At 35.9% G+C, this 19,054-nt stretch overlaps 1 protein-coding gene across 1 annotated transcript in view; it reads left to right on the top strand.

The window, feature by feature from the left end:
- The first annotated feature begins 860 nt into the window (after positions 1-860).
- Positions 861-19,054, top strand: part of musk (muscle, skeletal, receptor tyrosine kinase) — a 131,540-nt gene continuing 113,346 nt past the window's right edge. Inside the window, exon 1 of the mRNA XM_039750830.1 lies at positions 861-1,055. Within this exon, the coding sequence (XP_039606764.1) occupies positions 977-1,055 (79 nt within the window). The 5' untranslated portion in view covers positions 861-976. The remainder of the gene's footprint in view (positions 1,056-19,054) is intronic.

Below are 19,054 nucleotides of genomic sequence, written 5' to 3'. Positions count from 1 at the left end.
ATGTCAGATTTCACTTCCTGCCTGTAACATGAAATCCATATACTGACGTGTATGAACGTCAAAATTAAAACAACAGATAAATTAGAGTGCTAGATATTTCACAGCAACAGCACACAGAGCACAATTCCCCTGACAGCCAGACATGTGAAATTTGTACATTCTCTCTGAGTGGAATGACTTACTCCAATTTTCCAATGATGTGTTCCCTTAAATGCCATCTCAGCATTGTCCTATGCTGGCATCCCATTTAAGGCCGGTTCTTGAAGTGGCCCAGATAGCGTCTGGCTTCCCAAAACTCTGTTTTAGACTTAGTGAGCTGAAAAATGGCTAAGGGTTATAGTCGGATAAACTTTGCAGTGCATCATTTTTAGTTAAAACATTGCTTGCCACATATAATGAAAAATGTAATATTTACCATTTTCCTATTTAAAAACAGTGTCATCTAAAAATATTGTGGTAGACTCTAGACTTGTAGTATATGCAGTGTGTATGTGCTATTTGCTTATACTATTCATAAACTTAACCTTTTCTTTTGTTTTCCTGGTACCAATGTATTTAATAGCAATTCTTAAGTATCATTACATACAAATTGCTGTATAGTGAGTACAAAAAAAATAAAATAAATCACTTTGTCACAGAGTTCATCCATATAGTTACTTCCCTTACTTCCTTGCATAGATTAAACATGGAATAATACAGAAATTCGGTCTTTTATTCATTTTGAAGGTAATGGAGCTCAGATGTCCCTTGTTTAAGAGGACCTTAAAGCTTTTAACTAGAACAGCACCAGCTGCTCCTGTCAATCTTTTCTGCCTAGTTTGAAAATTCCTGAACATAAACTTAGAGCCAGATGACAGGCCTACAACAGAGATGGTTAGCTGTTTCAGAAGTCTGTTGCAAAAGATGAATTTAAAATGAATGTTGCCGATGCTATGAATCTCTTTGCTAAGCGGACAAACTTTTATGTGGACTAAGCATGAAGCTTATTGAATACATTCCATTACTACAAATGCTCTTTTTGGCATTAACGTACAGCACTGAAAATCTCCAAAAAGGTAAGTTAAATTACTTTAACTTTATTTTACACAGTGACATCTGTCCATTAAGTTGTAATATCAGTTAAGAAGGTAATAAACACTTGCAAATGCCAAGTTAAATTAATAGAGTCATATAGATGTCTAGTTCTAAATACTACATAATGAAAATATTGTATTGAAAAATATTAACATTGTAAAAACCATGATTAAAATAATTAAAAATAATGCTTAATCCTTTATTTCAATTTAAAAACTATAAATCATGAGTTACTATAGAGATTAACTACTCTACCAGTGATCAAAACCTTAAAAGATGCTTTCTAACCGCACAGTTATGACATTTCAGATAAAGGTTCTAGTTGTAAATCAGAAAAGACTCATATGATCAGGTGAAATTAAATGCTTAAAAGCAGAAATACTGAGAAGTATTTAATTTTTCAAATTTTCATTACCATTAAATGTAGATTAAATATAACATCTGAAATGGTAATTTAGTTTCAGTTAAAATATAGCAACCCCTGCCCCCTACGAAATAACTCTAAAATAAGCAGAATAAAGAATTTAAGTTGGTAAGGTTTCACAAGATTCATAATTAAATATATATATATATGTATTGACTAATTTAAATGTTTAATATATTTAAAAATAATTTGCAAGAACATTAGAATTAAATAACAACCAGTACATTTCAAAATAATGCTAAAATGCATACTGACTACAGTGTATCAGTTAGTATATCAAAATATATTATGACCTTATTAATAATATTATTATCATTTTTTAATAATCCAGTTATAGATTGCATATAGTTGATTATTGAATTAATAATAGACAGTTAACCATTCATATATTATCAGAATAAAAGACAAAATTATAGTAAATGGCCAAGAAAATAATATTGCAAAGATAAACAAACACAAATAAACAAAATTCACTTAATTCTAGTGGAAGTTTACTAGAGATACTTGATCAAACCAGCATCTTTAATGTAGAATTTTTTCTATTTCTCTGTGCATTCTCTAGGGCTAAAAAAAATAACTGCTTCTGGGTATTACTAAAATTTCAGTTGGTTAGTAATGTGAAGTATAAAGCATCTTTACACTTCTCGCCCCAAAATTATAAGGTAACTCACATTCTAGATTGATGGCAAAACTTTTAACAGCATTTTCTGGAGTTTCTAGAATAAAAAATAATTATGCAATAACATTTTACAAAAATTCTAGTCCAATCGGTCCATGTACCCACTTTCTACACATGATTATCCCATTTAGACAGAAAATTAAGAAAACAATTTTTCATTGTGGCAGCACTGTGATAAGCACCACTTCTGCTGAGCTCCATGAAACTGAGTTCATTCTGCCTAGACTGCTGTCAGTATGGAGCTGGTGTATTGTTCCAGAGTCTAGGCGATTTTTTATTTTCTAAAATTTTTTCTTTGATACTCAAGTGTTAGGTTAACAGGGGTCTAAATTTTAAGATACTTGATAAGGTCAAACAATGATTTAGATGCAAGGAATAAACCAGCAGAACAATAAAAAATACCAGAAGAGATAAATGTATGAAGATATCAATATATGTTGCACTGAAAATATTTATTCTGGTGTTTATTAGCATTGTTATACAACAATAAAAGATCATATATGCATCTTAATGTAAATAATGCTAATGATCTTCAAATATCGTAACATCTCCATAACCCTAACATCAATTGTTTGTCCATAGCCCTTAATATTCTAAACTCTAAGGCTTGTAACTATAGTAAATCAGTCATGTCATGTCATTGTCCAACCTGCTATATCCTAACACAGAGTAATGAGGGTCTGCTGGAGCAGGCGGGAATAAACCCTAGTAAATCTAAACGTTGTAATACCAGCTTTCAAAAGACATATAGTCATTATTATATTGCATACATAACTAATGAACACTATACATGCCTAGATTCTCATTTATAAACTTTTGTATGAAATTGAGAGTGAAAATATACATACACCAAAACACAGGAAAATACGTAAGCCAAAAATTAATCTGATTTATAAAATTTGGCATACACACATTTGTATGCAATTTACCCTTTATAAATTCAATCACCTTGTAAATTTGCATATGTGAATGCACCCTGCCCAGTTGCCACCCTGTAACAACCATATATGGTTTATTATAATCAATCTCACACACATATAATGAACAGACTTATGGTGAAGCAATTGCGTCAAGAGAAGAGAGACAAAATGTGAAATTTTAAAGACTGTGAGACAGAAGTTTGCATCTCTGAAGTAGAGGCATGCAAAGAGCCTTTATTTAACAGCCTAAGTACAGGTATTGGCAACAATCTTAAATGGCAACATGTTATTGCTGCTGTAAATGTGATGACCTCTACTAACCACACTATGCTTGAAGTAAAAAATAAATCTAATTAAATTAAAAAATAAAATGGAACAACCTCAAGGTAGAGGCAAAGGAGATCGCTCATCACTGGCAAAGTGTGTGAATGCAATAGGAATGGGAAAAAACACATCTGTGCTCTTTGATTTTGATCTGTGAATGGTACCTGCAATCAGAGATGTCTTATTATGCAAAATTATGCCATAGCATTCAGATGTGGCAGATGAGTCAGGTACAGAAAAATCAGGTAGAACATTTAACATATGCCTTTAAGGAAAACAACCACAGAATGACTTGTATGTTAAAGGAGTGTAGCTGCTCACGATTAATAGCAGCTTCATTCTTGCTAGCTGCTCTTATTGCAATATGAGTTCCGTCAATTACGTTGCTACTGATTACATTTTTATGTTGACCTGTACACCTACATCATAAGGAAACTGAATGTAGCACCTGGGCAGTCTATTTACAGCTTCCAGCAGTGTGAGTATGACAGAGCTGAAGCTTAGCCGAGAAATTCTTGACCAAGCAGCCACTTACCTCTGGTAGGTGCCTGTTGCCAAAACGCCAACCACTGTTAAAACATGGACAGGAAAAGGTGCAGCCAGATTTCAGGTGTTTTGTTTTTCTAATACGCTCAATTGAGCACATAGTTCCATGAAAATAGCTATTGGAAGTCTACATTGGCTCATAAGCCAGTCATCATCATGGGCAAATATAAAATCCCTTCGTATATGAAGCATAGCAAAAGAAGCCATGTTGAGTCAAACCATTAGGCTATAAATAGGCTATAGGGTGTGTTATTTATAGATTTCAGTATGTAGGGAGTGAATTATGTCTGTGTTATAATTTAATGCAATTATTGACAGCAAGTGATCGGATTGATTTCCAATCCTGAGAAGTAACAACAGGAACCTGATATCAACTGAGGAAACACAAAGTAAATTCTTCAGTGTAAATGCTCAGCATTGGCCTTCTGAAAAACATGCTACACTACAGTCTATACATCATATTCATTACATTTGAGGTTTAATATGTTTGTCACATCATTGCACATTATAATAACAGCTTAGTCATATGAATCATTCTACGTGTGAGTCGTCACTTAGTTTGGCTGAATTTTCCTACCTTATCAAGGATGTCATCATTTCCCGGTGTCTCATCAGAGTTGTAATATCCAGTCAACCCAAATATTTATATGTGTGTGTGTCTGTGTGTAGTTACATTAAACATATGTAATGTTGCACAGTTGCACTTTATTTAAAATAATATGCTATTCATACTTTATTTGTAGATGTGGTGGGTGTCTTTACCTCAGAAATAAAGCTAGATGTTATTTGCAGTAACACAGTGCTATACTAATCACTGCTTAACAATGTTAATTACTCGGTAGACACGGGGGTCTGTCTTCACATACAGAGGCAGTAACAGGTGTAAGATGTGCTTCTAAAATGGGGGCATTTTAAATGTACACAAATGGCTGTCTTTAAAGTTAGTTCCTGTCAATTTCCACCAGCTCAGAAGTATTACTTGTTTTGAATTTAAGCTGCATTTCATGACAGCCACCTGTTTTTCAAGATTTTTTTAAACTGGCTATAGTGTAGCATCATAAAGGATGATGACAGAATTTTGTTAGATGTGTAAATTACTGTGAAAGATGAATGTCATGCAAAGACATTGGGAGAATAACTTCTGTTTTGGAGAAGTTGAAATTGTTTAGGATTTCATGATAACTATCATCTGTGGATTATGAGACTGACTAATGAATTGGAACAGAGGATGCTGTATCACAGATCCAAGATCTTGTAGTGTACCAATAATGGATCCCTATGCTGATTTTTCAGACGAGTCTGCCTTTTATCGGGTTAATCTACAGTATGTCTCAAACTATAGAGAGGTATTGTGAGAAGTGATGTAAAGATATGACTGTAAGAAATAACGGGACAAGTGACATTTTGAGGAAAAGTGCAATCCAGCTTGATTCAAAGTGGAGTCACTGCTCAGATACAGTTTTAAATAAGTCATTGTCTAACCCATTTAGTCGTTTTGTTTTCGCATTTTACACTAATGAACCTTGTAAACTCTAATCTAAAAGGAGTGATGCAGAAAATTACCATCCAGGTCATTCACAATGTTTACGGGATTTACCTCAATAAGATGGTTGTAAAACATAATGGGAATCATTGCAATCAGACTATAAAAACAGTACCAAGATCATGAAATCTGTCATTAGTTTTCAAGTTGACAAAGTGTAACAGTGTACCTTAATGGTCTGAATGAGGAGAAAAAATCTTAAAACTTCGTTTCAGCAGTTACTCAGATCAATGAAAAAAAACTGGTCAAACTGAACTGTTTAAAAAGCTATTGAAAAAAATGGCATTTGTTGGAGTTATTATGTAAAGCAACCAGGTTTAGTGTGGAAAGTAGGGTCTTAAAGTGGTGTAAATGCTCTTTCCAGATACTGGAACAAATGATAATATTCTAAATAGGCAGCACTATAAACATTAAAGGAATGGTGGGGTCTGGTCACCAGACATTAGAAAGTGGAAGTGCTCTGTGAATCCAGAAAGGAAAAATTCAGTAATTAGGACTGCTAAAAATCATCTTTCCTATGTGGAATCCATCAAAGAAATCTGAAAGTGCTCTTTGGTCATGGCAAAAGTAGTTAAACAATGGGTGTCACCAAGGCACTCAATGTGTTCAACTACCATGCATAGAGCAGGCATCAAATCTAGAGACCTGAATGAGTAATTGCAGAATTCCCACATGCCACATGTATTGTATTCAAGCACAATTGGAGTACAGCATGGACAGTGGCCTCTTTCAAAGATGGTGAGATATATTTTGAGATAATCACCTGCTATTAGTTTTTAAATTGCACTAGTTGAATTTACCATGTATATACATGGTTTAGTTGGTGTCTGTTTAGTTCTTCTTTTTTTAGAAGTAATTTCTGGTAAATTGGTCTGCTGGTTCAGTTGTGGGACTTGCTCTAGTTACTTTTTCAAAACATCTGAAGTTTTGGGTTGATACGAAGAATTGAACCTTTTATCCTGCTGGCTACGCCACTGTAAAAGCTATGTCATATTAGGTGACATTTTCAGTGATTTTCAGTCATAGCCATCATTTACATAATTTTAGCAAGTCAGAGGCAGTTGGTGACGCACTCCAGTGATTCGGATTGCCTAATGTGACCTGCCCAATGACTGACTCCAACTAGAATATGACAAAAACATTTTGTCAGGTGGGGCTGTGTGTGCATTAGAGCTAACAACCAATGAATGCTTATCTGGAAGTATAATGCATGGAATGTAGCAATAAGTAATAAGAAATATGCATGTTTTGAACCAAACAGAACCGAGGCTTATCTTTCTGATGTCTTGTGTTTTACATACTAAAACTGAATGGAAACATTGTGTCTGAACTCACAGACTTGATTAATCCCTCATACAATGCCAGCTGCATCAAGCAGCACAAAATCAGCTGTCCGAAACAGGGGTGAGCATGATCGTGCTAGAAAGGTAGCACTCAGTCGGTAAACGTGAGATGCTCAGCAATTTTCAGTCATGTAAATTGACATGGTCCAGTGATAAACTGAGCTAATCTGATCAGCAAATCTGACGTATTCCATGACTAGAAGTTACATAATGTGACACCAGCTTAAAAGAAAAAAACGAGACAAATGGAAAATACCAACATGGAAAATCCCTGTGTAGAGAATCGGTATTCTGATTACTGAAATTTATGAACATATTTTTGTTTCTGTTTGTATTCTGTATTATTTGTTATGGGAATCATTTTTTACTATTTTTCTAATGACTACAGCTATATGTTTTAGTAGTGACAGCATTCATTGTTGGTCTCACGATCAGACACCACAATGACAATTTTACATCATGACGCAGATAATGACCACAACAACATTTATTTATATAGCACATTTTCATACAATTAGTGTAACTCAAAGTGATTTCCAAGATGTTAAAGAGAAAGTTATAAGAAAAGAAAAACAAATAAGATTAGGCAATAATATTAAAGATTAAGTAACAAAGAAAGAAAATAAAATAAATGGATCTAAATGCTTTTAAAAACAGCTAGAAGTGCAGCATCCTTATATACAATGTCATGATGTAAGTCTCTAAAGGTGAATCCTGTGATAAGTTCAGATAGCCAGGAAGACAGAAATAACAAAAAGCCCAGTTAAGTTGGAGAAAAAAAAACAAAATCTGCAGGGGTTCCAAGACCAAAAGACTGCCAGCCCCCACTGGACTTATTTGAACTATTGGTGCTTAGCATTTCCTTATCCAATACTATTATCTGATACTTGCCTTAAAAAAACTTAAAAGATTAACACAATTAGGGGAAAATAATACTGTACCATATAATTGAAGGAAATACCAAAATTCCTTTCAATTTTGGTTTTGGGGGTAGTGATTTGGCATTGGCAGTTTGGTACAGACAGATTATTTGTTACTGTCTTCCCACTTTTGCATTAAGTGTGCACTTTGAACATCTCCTTTAGTGACTGTCTTCCAGTCTATTTCTCTCTCATTTAAATTCCCCTTAAACTCTTACTCCTTTACCAGACATTTAAAACATACTTTTTATTGTAGTGGTTGTTGATTTGAAGGTCCACGGCCACACTGCTGGCAATGTCTGTTGCACTTGAAGCTGTAAATGAAAAGATGGTGTCATCTGGTCAACCAGTGTGAGGTCAGTGAAATGGCACATCCTTTATAATGTTCTACTGATGGGCAAGCCGGTAAATGGAGTTTATTGAGGACGCTTTTCTTCATCCAGATTTGCATTTTTTTTTAAATGTGGAGGAAACAGGCAGGCATGATAATACTCTGACATTTGCTACAAGCCTTCCTGTGTTCCTTTACATTTATTCCTGTAAGTTTAGCCAAATGCTTACATTCATGACTATATATGTAATATATGTCCTTTACTTTTCAAAACCATTCCCACTCTCAAAAATAAATACATTGTAATACAGTCTAGAAGTCACTAGCAGTGATTATCTGAAGCTAAGCACCTTCAAGTAAAAGAAACTTTAATAATGCAAAACACTATAAACTAATTCTCAAGCCATTGTGCTAGATTAAATTTCAACATAAAAAGTTCAAATACTGTTATACTGCATGTTCTAAATCAACATGAATATTCAATAGAAGTATTATTTTGAAAGGTGTTTTAGTCAATCTTTTGAATATTCATTCAGTTGTTCAGTTTTACTTTTAGAGTTAACAGTGGCAGCCATTACAGAGATTAATTGCCTTTTTTTTTTCTTACACCTTTAACTTATGCTATAATTTTTATTAAATGATTCAAACATGGGTGGCGCTGCTGCCTCACAGTTAGGAGACCCAGGTTCACTTCCCGGGTCCTCCCTGCGTGGAGTTTGCATGTGTGGGTTTGCTCCGGTTTCCTCCCACAGTCCAATGACATGCAGGTTAGGTGCACTGGCAATCCTAAATTGTCCTGTGTGTGTCCTGTGTGGGCTGGTACCCTGCCCGGGATTTGTTTCAGCCTTGCTTCCTGGGATTGGCTCGAGCAGACACCTTTGACTCTGTGTTAGAATATAGTGGATTGGGCAATGACTGATTTAAACATTTTCTATCAATATCAAAATTTAACCAAAAATTTTTAACACACCATTAGTATTAATGATCCTTGATATTCTTAACTGGTGGAGTGGTGGCACTGAGGCTAGGGATCTGCACTGACAATCGGAAGGTTGCTGGATCGAATCCCGTAAATGCCAAAAGGGACTCTGCTCTGTTGGGCCCTTGAGCAAGGCTCTTAACCTGCAAGTGCTTTGAGTAGTGAGAAGAGCGCTATATAAATGCAAAGAATTATTATTATTAATATTAGTTTGCATGTTAGAGTATATATAGGCTCCAGCAGACCCCCGTGACCCTGTAGTTAGGATATAGCGGGTTGGATGATGGATGGATGTCAGAGTATATTCTGGGCTTGCTCCACTCATATTCATTTCTGTCTTCAAATTATGGGCTGTTCATTCTACATTCTCCCAAAAATATTCACTTCTTGTTTTCCAACATTTATTCATTGTTCTGTAGTATAAAGATATTAGTGTTCCCAAAAATTACATTTACGTAGCTTTTGTTATTAATTTTTGAGCACTGACATTTGTAACGTTTGAATCTTTCAGCCATTAAATCTTACTGCTTTTTTCACAAATTTAAAGGAAATGTTCTCTGCTTGTCATTTTTTGGTTTATTCATAGCCAAGCCAGTTCCTTCCAGAAATGTGCCTGCTACTTAAAAATAATATTTTGAGTGTGGCACAGTAGGCATTTTGAAATTTAATCTGCTCAGATCTTTCTGTCTCTGGAGTCACTCAAATATGAAAACATTTCCCAGCACTTTAATATAAATTAAATATCATGGCTAGTGTATGTGTTGAGAAGTCATAGAAATGTACTTGTTTTCTGAAAATAAAATGACAGCAATTGGCAAATAACAACAACAACAACAACAACATTTATTTATATAGCACATTTTCATACAAACAGTAGCTCAAAGTGCTTTACATATTAAAGAATAGAAAAATGAAAGACATAATTATAAAAAAATAAATCAACATTAACATCGAATAAGAGTAAGGTTCAATGGCCAGGGGACAGAAAAACAAAAACTCCAGACGGCTGGAGAAAAAATAAAATCTGTAGGGATTCCAGACCATGATACCGCCCAGTCCCCTCTGGGCATTCTACCTAACATAAATGAAACAGTCCTCTTTGGATTTAGGGTTCTCACGGAAGGGCTTGATGATGATGATGGTCACGTAGACTTCTTCCTTTTAATCCATCCATCATTGTTGGAGCATCATGAAGCTTTGAGTAGGTGGAGGTGGCGCAGGCCACCACCACAAAGAAACCGGAAAAAGAAACAGAAAAGAGAGTAGGGGTCAGTACCGATTTTAGAGCCACCATGAATAGTTGTTATGATGAATTGAACATACAGAGTATCAGGATTAAGTTAAATTACGATTAAAATGAAGTTATAAAAGGCCATGTTAAAGTAATGTGTTTTCAGCAGTGTTTTAAAGTGCTCTACTGTATCAGCCTGGCGAATTCCTATTGGCAGGCTATTCCAGATTTTAGGTGCATAACAGCAGAAGGCCGCCTCACCACTTCTTTTAAGTTTTGTTCTTGGAATTCTAAGGAGACACTCATTTGAGGATCTGAGGTTACGATTTGGAATATAAGGTGTCAGACATTCCGATATATAAGATGGGGCGAGATTATTTAAGGCTTTATAAACCATAAGCAGAATTTTAAAGTCAATTCTGAATGACACAGGTAACCAGTGTAGTGACATCAAAACTGGAGTAATGTGTTCTGATTTTCTTTTCCTAGTTAGGATTCTAGCAGCTGCATTCTGCACTAGTTGCAAACGATTTATATCTTTTTTTGGGTAGTCCTGAGAGGAGTGCGTTACAGTAATCTAGTCGACTGAAAACAAACGCGTGAACTAATTTCTCAGCATCTTTCAGTGATAAAGAGGTCTAACTTTACTTATGTTTCTTAAGTGAAAAATGCTGTCCTAATGATCTGATTAATATGTGATTTAAAATTCAGATTACAGTCAACAATCACCCCTAAGCTTTTTACCTCCGTCTTGACTTTTAATCCTAATGTATCCAGTTTATTTCTAATAGCCTCATTGTATCCATTATTGCTGATCACTAAAATTTCAGTTTTCTCTTTATTTAACTTGAGAAAATTACTATTCATCCATTCTGAGATACTAGTCAGACATTGTGTTAGTGAATCAATAGAATCGGGTCATCAGGTGCTATTGATAAGTACAGCTGTGTGTCATCAGCATAGCTGTGGTAGCTGACGTTGTGCCCTGAGATAATCTGACCTAACGGAAGCATGTAGATTGAGAATAACAGCGGACCCAGGATAGAGCCTTGTGGAACACCATATTGGATATCATGTGTCTTGAGTTGTAATTCCCACAACTAACAAAATATTTTCTCCCTGTCAGGTAGGATTCAAACCAATTTAAGACACTGCCAGAGAGGCCCACCCATTGACTAAGGCGATTTCTAAGAATGTTGTGATCAATGGTGTCAAATGCAGCACTCAGATCTAAGAGGATGAGAACAGATAAATGGCCTCTGTCTGCATTTACCCAAAGTCATTTACTACTTTAACGAGTGCAGTTTCTGTGCTGTGATTTGTTCTAAAACCTGACTGAAATTTATCAAGAATAGCATGTTTATTTAGGTGGTCATTTAACTGCATAATGACTGCCTTCTCTAGAACTTTACTTAAGAAGGGCAGTTAGAGATGGGTCTAAAATTTTCAAGAGCGAGGGTCAAGATTATGTTTCTTAAGTAGGGGTTTAACTACAGCAGTCTTAAGACAGTCTGGGAAGACCCCAGTATCTAGTGACGAATTTACTATGTCAAGAACATTATCAATTAGCACGCCTGATACTTCTTTGAAAAACCTTGTTGGTATCGGGTCAAGGACGAGGTGGAGGGTTTTAATTGAGATATTATTTTTGTAAATCAGGTAAATCTATCCTAGTGAAAGAGTTTAATTTGTTTATAACAGGATGTTGGGGTTTAGGGGATCCTTAGTGTTGGGGAGATATACTATGTTATTTCTAATATCATTAATTTTTGATTGAAGAATACAGCGACAGCCTCACAGGTTTCACTGGAAGCACTTAGGAGGCATTCCTTTGAGCTACCTGGGTTTAGTAGGCGATCAATTGTTGAAAATAAGACTCTGGGATTACTAGCATTGTTATTTATAATATTAGAGAAATAGCAGCGTCTCTCAAGACGGACAGTGTTATTGTATTCTGTTATTTTGACTTTTAATATTTCGTGGTGGATAGTAAGTTTACTCTTCCTCCATTGACGCTCAGCTCTACGGCATGTTCTCTTTAAATCAGACACTCTTTGGGTCTTCCATGGTATACCAATGCTAGAAGATTTTTCACTGTCTTTTCAGGTGCAACTATGTCAACAGCAGCTCTCACTTTAGAATTAAATCTTTCCACCTTACTATTTACATTGTCCTCGCTATTATAGCTGGCACTATAAACGGACTGATTGCTTAAAATGTTTGTAAGTTTTAAAGCTGCTGCGAATCAAAGAAGCGTTTTTAACAATATGCTTCTCATGAGTGTTTTTATCATTATTTCTATATTAAAAGTAGAAGAAAATGGTCTGATAGACCAATATCAATGATCTGTTTTATATCAACTTTCAGTCCTTTAGTAATCACTAAGTCTAATGTATGACCTGCTTTATGTGTAGGCTGATTTATGAGTTGTCTCAAATCAAAAGAATCCAGGAGGTTCATAAATTCTTTTACTTTTAGATCACACTGATTATCTATATGAAAATTAAAGTCGCCAACTATTAGGAGTGTGTCATAATTAGTAATTAAAATTGACATTAAGTCAGAGAATTCCTCAAAAAGCGCGTTATATTTAGGAGGTCTATACACGGATAGTATTAGAACTTGAGAATCTCCATGAATAACAACGGCGAGATACTCAAAGGACTTGAACTTACCAAAACTGACATCTTTACATTTTAATCGCTCGAGTAAATGTTAGCCAATCCGCCCCTTCCCCCTGGCGGTTTGAATGAGTAAAACTGTAATCCGGAGCGCAGATTCGATTAAAACTGACGCGGCATCTGAATTCAACCACGTTTCATTTAGTGCAATAAGATCTATTTTTTTATCACTAATAAGATCGTTGATAAAAAACGTTTTGTTAGTTAAAGCTCTGACATTTAATAGTGCCATATTTAATGTTTGGAGGTGCAGAGATGAGTACTATGTGCGTTATTGTTATTTGGAATAGGAACTAAATTATTATTATTAGCGCTCTGTGTATATTTTTGTTTAATCTGTGATCTGTTTTATAGTTTTAATACATTGTTCCTCTAAAATAGTGATTTTAATTAGATTATTGGAGTTTATGCCGTATTTCCTAGGTTTTCTACGTGCATTGAGATTGCTTATTACAGTATTAATGGTGTGAACTTTAACGGAAGACTCTATTAAACATTCATCATGTCCTGGCACAGCAGTATTATTTCGGAAGGGGTTAAGAGCAGAGATAGATAGTCAAGAAAAACGAATTACCTTCGATATGTTTTCGGAGAGGACCGGCGCGAAACTGTTCGGATGCAGGCCATCACGCTTGAAGAGACGCGCCTTTCCAAGAAGAGATTCCAATTGTTGATGAAGCCGACATCCTTCTTCTTGCAGAAACCCTGTAGCCAGTTGTTCAACCCTAGCAGACGACTGTAGTACTCGTTGGATCGTCTGACGAGAGGTAGTGGACCCGAAACAAAGATCTTTGCCGATGGGGTCCTCTCCTTCGTGTCTCTAATCAGAGCTGCGAAGTCAGCCTTCAGGATTTCTGATTGTCGGTGCCTTATATCGTTTACGCCGGCATGCAAGACGATTGATCCAACTGCCCTCTCCTTGTGTTTCTCGTAGACTGCTGGCGCACGTTTCATTACATCTCGGACACGAGCACCGGGAAAACAAGAAACAAACGATTTTGCATTAGGGCATGCGACATTAAGGTTTCTAACGATGGAATCACCTACCACTAATACATCACCAGGTGCTGAAGGCGAAATGGGGACGCGTAGAGGGTCAAACCGGTTCTGAGATAAAATGCTCGCCTGTGCCGATGGAGGTGCTCTGGCCTTGAACCCCCGCCTGCATAGCTGAAATCCACCGAGGTCAGCAGCGGCGTCCCTACGAGACGCGGGGGTGAGGTCGGCACAACGCGGGGTTGATGTTTCGCCGGTTCCAGATGGCAAGGACGGTTTATCCAACAGCCGGGCCTTCAGATTTCTCAGGTATTTCCGTCGGGACAGGAGTTTCTGAATCTTTTCATCAAGTGCTTGGAGTTCCTCAATTACGATTTCAACGCGAGTTACCCCACTGTCGGCCATTTTCTACTTCGTGCCCTAGGAAAAATGAGAGAGAGAGAGAGAGGTTAGCTGAGAGAGAGCCTATCTAATAAGTCGACCAAGTGTGAACTCTGATTAAGTATGACACGACAATACGGTATAATGGATAAGAGCATTTGCCTTTTTTATTCAGCTTTTGGCAAGCTTATTGTATTTGCTTTAAAATTCAAGTATTTAATCGTGACTTCATCAATAAAGCTTTTTCCTGAGTGAAACAAAAATATATGTTTTTTTTAGAATATCTTCTTCTTCTCTTGGCTGCTCCCATTAGGGGTTGCCACAGCAGATCATCTTCTTCTATATCTTTCTGTCCTCTGCATCTTGTTCTGATACGCCCATCACCTGCATGACCTCCCTCACCACTTCCATAAATCTTCTCTTAGGCCATCCTTGTTTTCTCTTCCCTGGCAGCTCTATCCTTAATATTCTTCTTTCAATATACTCAGCATCTCTCATCTGCACATGTCCAAACCAACACAATCTCACCACTTTGACTTTTTCTCCCAATCGGTCAAATTGAGCTGACCCTCGAATGTACTCATTTCTAATCCTGTTCATCCTCGTCATGCCCTGTGCAAATGTTTTTAGAATATAGCAAACATAATTCTAACTCGCTGCTGCCTCGCAGTAAGGAGACCTTTGTTCGCTTCCCGGGTCCACCCTGTGTGGAGTTTGCATGTTCTCCCCGTGTCTGCGTGAGTTTCCTCTGGGTGCTCCGGTTTCCTCCCACAGTCCAAAGACATGCAGGTTAGGTGCATTGGCAATCCTAAATTGTCCTTAGTGTGTGCTTGGAGTGTGTGTGTGTGTGTGTGCCCCGCGGTGGGATGGCGCCCTGCCTGGGATTTGTTCCTGCCTTGCGCCCTGTGTTGGCTGGGATTGGCTCCAGCGGACCCCCATGAGCCTGTGTTAGGATATTGCGGGTTGGATAATGGATGGCTGGATGGATAATTCTAACTATAAAAACTGATGGAGTTATAAAGGACTTTGCCTTTCAATTATAGTTGTACTGGTCCCTAAATGTGTAACAGCTGTCCCATTTTTCTTTTTTTTTTTTTTTTACTATAACTGGTTCAGTGATTTCATCACCCAAATTAATCTGTTTAACCTTTTGTTACTTTGAAATGATCTTCATTGTTCTAATGGAGTCTCTCTTCTAGTACTTGGCAGGGTGCATTTCTATTTTGAGTTTATTTTTTAATCTTGTGCTTACAGTTCTGTTTCCTCCGCAAAAGGGAGATTAATCTTTAACATCTGCTTATAATGAGAATTGATGTAATGCACATATGGCTATCCGGTGTACACCCTAAAGTTAAATCTTCCTATATTCTGAGTTTGAATGTAAGGATTCCAGGTCTACTACATTTTTTAAATTTTACTTATTTGGATGACAGCCTTATCCAAGGTGAATTACAACACTTGGAAAATACAATTGGGTACATATTTGTTTTCCATGTGGACCACAGACAGGTGGGATTTGAACCCACTGACTCTGCTTTTGAAGTCCAAAGCCTTAACCATTGTACCACACTGTAGGTAAGCATTATGTTTTGAAGAGAAGTTTTATTGTGCCACTAAGAAACTTTCTGGTGCTAGGTAGAGTCTGCATGATTTTGTTTTTGTTTTGTTTATTTATTTATTTTTAATGAATCTCTATGCCTTGTTGATTAATGTAAAGACATTGTCACTAGGATACAGGCAGATATCTTCTCTTTTTACTTTACAGATTTTATATGACATTTGGGTGTTTCACTAAAGGAAATAAATTGTCAGAGTCATAACTTCTGCAAATGTTTAAAGTTATGTATTGACTTTTTCTTCATGTGGCCTATATAATATAAGCAGTTACGAGAGACAGCATATAATAATAATAATATATAATCTTGTTCCTTTACGAAGGACAGCACAATTTGCAAGGTGTCTTGAAAGGTTCAGCAGAGTATAACAAAAGCAGTGACAGTAATAGTGGTATTGTTACATGTACAGAGCACAGTGAAATTCTTGCTTCATGCTCAAAGAACACATGACATATTGCCACTGTTTGGTACCACTTTGAATAAGAAGGTTTTCAAAAATTCTATTCACATTTTAAATTTCATGGAAATGAATAGAAAAAAACATCTTACAGGGTGTTTTCCTTACTCCTGTTTATATGTTCCTATTACCTGAAACCTTAACATAACATAACATGTATTTGGTATTGAATGCATAGCATAAATGATCTTCATAAGAATATAAATAACAAACTGGTTTAGTTTGCAGATGATACCAAAATAGATTAAATGGGGGATACCCTAGAGTCAGCTGAATCATTACAGTATGCCTTATGAGAGGGACCTGGAAGTTTCTGTGTACCAGACGGTTATGATATTGTCTGACAAAATAGAATATGATCATGAGAAAGGAATGTATTTTTCCTGTAAAATTATAAGCTGAAACAGACAACATAGTGCACTAGTGACTGCTTAAGAGAAGATAACTATTTTTTCTCATTTCATATACTGTAATACTAGTGATAGTGTCACAGATGTTAATAGTACATGGTATATGTCAACGACATTTCTATTAACAGGATTCTTTTTTTTTAATTTTATTACAATCCATACAAAGCAATCAAGATTTTACAAAAAGAATAACTGAGTTAAGAACAGATCGATCCCTACCCCTGAGAGAGAGAGCAAGCCAAATAACGTTAAATTTAAGGCTTGTAAACATACCTGATTTTAAAAAAAAATTCTCTGTGCTTTATGAACTTATTTTAAAATATTACTGATTAGATCCTGCCATGTTCTGAAAAAGGTCTGTACAGATCCTCTAACTGAGTATTTGATTTTTCCAGTTTCAAATAATATAACACATCGGTTTCCCACTGACTTAAAAGAGGAGAGTTTGGATTCTTCCAGTTTATCAGAATGAGTCTGCGTGCCAACAGTGTAGTAAATGAAATCACGATTTGTTTGTCTTTCTCCACTTTAATCCATACTGTAATACTAGTGATAGTGTCACAGATGTTAATAGTACATGGTATATGTCAAAGACATTTCTATTAACAGGATTCTATATGGCCAATTTTCAGTAATTACTTGGTGCTCTGACACCTTAATTATCACTGTGGATTAATATCTTGGCAATATCTCCGTGATGTGCATTAAAAAGGGTACAATTAAGGTATAAACTATTCTTGTACATTTTAATAAAATATGGTTATTGCCCTGAAATAAAAGTCCTGAAATATTCATTTTTGATTTCTTCCTTCCTACAACAAACTTTCTAATATTTAAAGAAATGTTATTCTACTTTTTGTTATATTTTTTATTATTCTCCTATTGCATGAAATAGATGTATTATCTTTCACTTGTCTCCTGCTGTTTTTATACTTTTCAAGGAGTTTCATTTATATTTACCTGCAAAAACATATGTTAAATATCCACCTCCCATTTAATGTAAAGATGAAATGATCCATCCATTTCCCTATTCTACTCAATCCATTTTAAAGGCAGACAGATTCATAGTCAGTTGAATGCAAAACACACAAAGTCAACACTCAAATGGTTGACAACTGAAGAATATTGTAGTGTCATTGAGATTGTTATATAAAAACATGACATACTCATGATGCTTACATCAAAGACAGGTGCTAATCACTGGGTATGGCAGTACTACCCAAGCAGGACATAAAACTGATCCAAGTAGCAATTGAACACTGTACACATACCATTATCAAGTTTTGTGTGTTGAACTGCTAGCTTTGGCAAACACATTATGCAGATTTGTGTGTAAACCAGTCACTGGTAGATCAAACTGATTATAGTAAAAAAAAGTGCTATGCCTAGGTGTTAAATGGCTAGGAAGAATGTTTTATTTTAAGATCAGAAGATGGACTAAACAATCCTCATGAAGAAACAGACTGAGGTCAAAACAAAAAAATGAAACTAACTGCCTAAGTAGCAAATCCAATACCTGATTTTCATACTCACAATCTTGGGTGGTGAGAACACTATACCATCAGCTTATGAACTGCTGCATTGGTAACATTACTCACTGCAACTTCCTGGACTACACCCATTAAATATATCTTGAAGTGTAATAGCAGCATTGCCACAAAAAGGGTGGTAGCATGAAAAAAAAAATGGCCACAAAAAAATTCAAAAATAACATAAAACAAATTTAACAATGTGAAATGTATTATTTAGAAGTCAAATTTGTAAATATTTAAATCCATTATATTGAAAACCAAGAAGAGAATATTTGGGCTTAAAGAAAAATGAATGCTGTGTCCAAGTGGCGTTGGCTTTTGACTCATTACTGCCAAAGTCAAAGCAGAGCCAAATGTTGCTTAAAACATTTTCAGTCTTGCTCCTGACACCAATGTAATGACCTGATATAAAGGGAGATTGCTGAAGAGACCCAAGTGATTGTTAAATGCTTTCTTTATTGTATGTTCTGCTGAATGCTTACTCACCGTCTGAAACTCCCATTGTATCGCAATCGCTAAGTTTCAGTCGCTGTTCGGCAGTGCAGAAATAGTCCCTTAATCTCACCTTTGCAGATACTAGATTTTTTAACACAATATGCACTGTTCTATAGACTTGATCTAACAAAAGATATGATCCAGAACATTTGAGAACTTCTTTAAGAGTATC

Source organism: Polypterus senegalus, chromosome 4 (assembly GCF_016835505.1).
Source record: "Polypterus senegalus isolate Bchr_013 chromosome 4, ASM1683550v1, whole genome shotgun sequence".
In the NCBI taxonomy this organism is placed as follows: domain Eukaryota; kingdom Metazoa; phylum Chordata; class Cladistia; order Polypteriformes; family Polypteridae; genus Polypterus; species Polypterus senegalus.
The sequence above is the reverse complement of the archived record's forward strand: the minus strand, read 5'-3'. Positions and strand labels throughout refer to the sequence as shown.